Consider the following 4,611-nt stretch of genomic DNA (forward strand, 5'->3'; position numbering starts at 1 on the left):
AACACCTTTTGTTTTAACTAATAAATTTACAGCAAAAATTAGATTAAAAGCAAGTTCGAATTCAAGTTTTTTTTTTTTAATAATAAAGTGAACATGATAGTTAACTAGCCAGTATTATTGTCAACACTTGAATATTTTTGATGAAATTCTTCTCAGTAACTGATAAATTATAAATATGTAAACAATTACCCAAACAATTACCAAAAAAATTTAGGTATTATCATATATTGTCATTAAATAACACAAACCAGAGTTACCAGACGATTAGCGAAGGCCTGCATGATCTAGGCGCCAGACAAGGCATGTTTCACACAAGCAAAGAAAACACTTCACATCTCAGATTAAGTCCCGATTCATGCATGTCTCTAGAGCCTTCAAGAACACACGCTGAAGCACGACGAGCCTCATTCAAAGGTTGCGAAAAAGACGATTAATCAGTGGTTACACTGTATGAAGTAATGGGTGATGTTCGATGACGTGCAAGACTTTTAGTTTCAACGTTAATATTTAATAAAATAAAATATGAAAAAGACTATCAATCCATGTTACAGAGAATGTGTGAAAATCTGATGGCTCATGAACAATAAAATTCAAAAGTGTGAGTGCAACTTGCTGTAAAACTTGATGGCTTAGCATAAGTAAACTAGAGAAAACGGAGAAACTTAGCACAAAGCAATAAGATAAAGACATACGACCAAATGGAGAGTGAGTCTGGTTTATTCACGCGAAGAAACAGATGTAGTCTCACATATGAGAGCACAGACAAAGCAAACTTACTAAAGATCAGTAAAACATAACCAAAACAACACCAGAATCCTCGACAAAAACACAAGTGTTTCCCACCTGCTCGACTCGACTTAGTTTAATGAGAAGATATCTTAGGATTGAGAGATTTATTGAACCATGCCTTCCAACTTCCAGCCGCTTTCCGAGTCACCGGAGAAGACTTCTCCCCACCAAAGACATTCCCAGTTTCCGGCTTCTTGCAAAGCATGAAATTGCGGACACCAAGCGAACCAATCATCTCCCATGGATTCAGAGCTACAAGCAAACAACGAATTTCAATGACCAAACTCATTATAATTTACAAAACAAGTCCTAAACAAACTAAGTGAATAACCACAAAATCAAAAGACAGACTATACAAATTAGAAATCTTTTCAGCAAACAGCTATAGGTTGTTCATGATTAGTACACTACATTGGAAATTTCATTGTAAAACACAACAATTAAACGAACGAACAAACATGAACACGAAATTTACTACCTTCAGTTCCAGTAATAGGGCAGTAAAGTATGAAATTATTGAAATTGGAACCAAGAACAGGGAGCCTGCCCTCTCGAGCATACGATTTCAGCGCAGTATCAATAACATCAGCAACAAGATCCTCCTCATTCACCACAAATCGAATCGGGCCGGAGCTCCCGTGTACCGTGACGCTAATCAAGAACCTGTTTCCCTTCAAGGGCTGGTTCTTCTTTGGCTTACAAATCAACATTCTTTATTAAAAAAATTCTTAAATATTCTTCCCAACAATATATTCTACAAGACTTAAGAAAAAGAAAAAGGGGTTCTAAAGATCGAATCGAGATTGGGACACAATGAAATCACGTTCTTGATTCACGGGTCGAGGCCGAGGCAGCGGTAGTACCAGCCTTCCATGCACGATCCGAAGCAGAAGAGATTGGCGGCGGATATCAAAGCCCCTCTTCTTGAGGAAGCGGGGTTGATCATCAATTGTGCGCTCGAGATTTCCACCATTCACAACGGGGAATTGGGATTGCGAAAAGGGGACGAAAGTATAAAGAAGAAGAGGAATTTCGGTATTTAGGAAAAAGGGGAAATTGGATTACGATCGAAGCAGATGGGTCGGTGACTCGGTATTTGGGCAAAGGGGGAAATTGGACTACGATCGAAGCAGATGGGTCGGCGACTCGGAATTTATTGCCGATGCTGTTTTGCGATCTTTGCTGTATATATATATACACAAATGTGTGTGTGTGAATTCCAATTAGGTTTGGGATATGATTACTGTTTTCTTTTCTTTTTTCTTTTCCTTTTTTAATAAAATTTTATATTGGTAAAAAAAAAATTTATTTTGTTTGACCGAAATATCCTTGAAATTATTATTTTTAAATATAAAAATATATATTAGATTTAAAATAAATTATTAGATTACTTTGTTTGTTGAGCCATGTATATTAAATTTAGCATACATTTATCGTCATTATTGTATTTTTTTAAAAAAATTTATGTGAGAACCATTAAAACATAGTGTTTCAATTATTATACTACTATGTCATTTAAAATATTTGAATTAAAGTATGAAGCCCGTCTTACTTTAGATAAAAATATAACATTTTCATTCAAATTGATTATACTTATAAGCAAGTAATATTTAAACAATAATAATAATTAATAAATTGAAGAAATTTTTAATTTAAACGTCATTAATAATTCGATTTTATCAAAGATTAATGATGATGATAATAATATAACTCAAATATTATAAATTATATAGCAGTTAAACATCACATTATTTTCATTTTCAAATCAGAGAATATTTACATACAGCATTTGTCAAATGAATTGACTAAGGAATTCGACAACATTGCACGTTTTTCCAACTTATTGCTTTATATTTGATTATTTATTCAATATTGGTTAGCTTTATTTGCATTATTGCCATCCTGTTTTGTATGTTTAGTGAGAAAACCTTATAGCTATGAAAATGATTTTAACATAAAATTTAATATTTTCTTATCTTTTTCCTTTGAAAGAGAGTATATTATAATTTTAGACGGAAATTTAGTACTATATGATAATATTATATTTTTATACGTAATTTTTTTAACAAATATTTCTACTCCCAATTCGTCCCAATTGATCTCTGAAGTCAATAAATTTTTTATATATAGAAATGGTGTATTTCATCCATATTACTCTTTTTTATTTTTCTGAGGCTCTATATGCTAGGATTGTATTTTGACTTGTTTACCGACTCCGTGAGGGTTACAAGGTTACGAGATTGGGTGCAATTACGACATGTGTAAGAGTCAGTGCATTGTAGTCAAAAATTCACCTCTTACCTACGACTATGGATATCCTATGTGATCTAACGAAATAATAGTGCATGAAATCTCTTGTCACGCCCCGAGTCCGAAGCATTGGTGACATCCGGCATTGTTTAATAATTATATTGAAAACAATAAAGACTCGTATCAAATCAAACCAGTCTTTTTCATAAATAGCGCGTATTGTCTTACAATGACAAAGAAATAAACTTTTACATCAAAATTTTTCATAAGCTAAACAAAAGAAAAGGGTATAAATTATCGATTTCTTGATCTTGAAATCCAATCACCATCCCCAAAACGCTTCTTGTTCCTCCTCGTTCACTTGCTCTTCATTTTTATCTGAAATTTGTAAGGGGTGAGTGTTTTGGGAAACACTCAGCAAGTGGGAGTCGATTGATTTCAAAGATACATATATAACTTAATTCTTTAAAAATTCCTTTTAACATACTTTCAAAACTTAATATTCTTACCTTAACAGAAACGAATCGAATAAAAGACGGAACTTATCAGATGATTTAAAGCAATTCAGAAACAGTATAGATCGATTCAGAACATACACAACACTGTTACTCATCTCATTTCCATGGTCAAATTGTCCCCAATATGTTAGTCCTCTAAGGGGTGAGGCCAGAACTCGGTTTTATACCCACCGGTGGGGGCCAGACAGAAATGGTTTTATACCCACCATTGGGGGCCAAAACAGAAATGGTTTTATACCCACCATTGGGGGCCAAAACATAACTTACAATTCTCGTCCCATTTCAAATTCGAATCATAACAGTGTAAACAGAATTCAGAAGTAGTAAATAGAACTTTACAGATTTTCAGATTTCAGAACGTTCATACGAACACAGCGGAATCAACGAATTTCGATGCATAGAAGAGAACACTTAATCGATCGAAATTTTAAATAGATCAGTCAGCAATTTTTGAAAATATGAACATACATTTAAGCATGTCATATTATGTATATCAAAGTTTAAAATACAAAAAATATGTAACAAAAGCCCACTTACCGATTTCTTGTACGAAGCTTTCTTTTGAAATTTCGGCAGCACTTCGGTACAACTCTAACAAACACTGTCTTCGGTCGGTCAGCACTTCGACACGAGATAGCTACTCTGGCCTGCACAAAAATCCCTTCTTTCTTCTTGCTTGAATTTGACCGTGAGTGCACTTGGTGGAGGGGCCGAAAATTTGGATTGTGAGGGGAAGGGAAAACCGAAATCTTTGAAGGCTTTTTGTAGTGTTTTTCTCTCAACCTTGATGTCTTATTTATAGGTGCATGAGAGACCTTCCTTGTGGCGTACCGTACTTTTACCATTCAAAATTTGCGGAAAAATTTAAAATTTTCTTAAACATAAAATAACCTTCAAAGCTTGCCATAAAATATCTCAACCAAGTCCCCCATAAGACATGGTTGTTCAAAATAACTACAATAAAATTTGCTAACAAAAGGTTTGCTCAAAGTGTTTCCTCCATCAAAATATGAAATCAGAGTAATTTAACTTTTGCATAAAACTTAAACATGGC

General features: G+C 33.9%; 1 protein-coding gene across 1 annotated transcript; it reads right to left on the reverse strand.

Moving 5' to 3' along the window:
• Positions 1 to 662: 662 nt before the first annotated feature.
• LOC140963814 (uncharacterized protein At4g22758-like) lies at positions 663 to 1,959 on the reverse strand. The gene is made up of 2 exons (XM_073423223.1): positions 1,268 to 1,959; positions 663 to 1,041 (listed from the first exon to the last, which is right to left on the reverse strand). The coding sequence occupies exons 1-2, from the start codon at positions 1,497 to 1,499 to the stop codon at positions 863 to 865; spliced, it is 411 nt and encodes a 136-aa protein (XP_073279324.1). The 5' UTR covers positions 1,500 to 1,959; the 3' UTR covers positions 663 to 862.
• Between the last annotated feature and the right edge of the window lie 2,652 nt (positions 1,960 to 4,611).

Source organism: Primulina huaijiensis, chromosome 18, assembly GCF_012295235.1.
Source record: "Primulina huaijiensis isolate GDHJ02 chromosome 18, ASM1229523v2, whole genome shotgun sequence".
Lineage (NCBI taxonomy): Eukaryota > Viridiplantae > Streptophyta > Magnoliopsida > Lamiales > Gesneriaceae > Primulina > Primulina huaijiensis.

Bases quoted from the DNA above. Each gene is read 5' to 3' on its own strand.
- LOC140963814 (XM_073423223.1), bottom strand. From the start codon at position 1,499: ATGTTGATTTGTAAGCCAAAGAAGAACCAGCCCTTGAAGGGAAACAGG. The intron at 1,042-1,267 runs GTAGTAAATTTC...GTTTGCTTGTAG, and splicing joins CCCTATTACTGGAACTGAAG to CTCTGAATCCATGGGAGATG.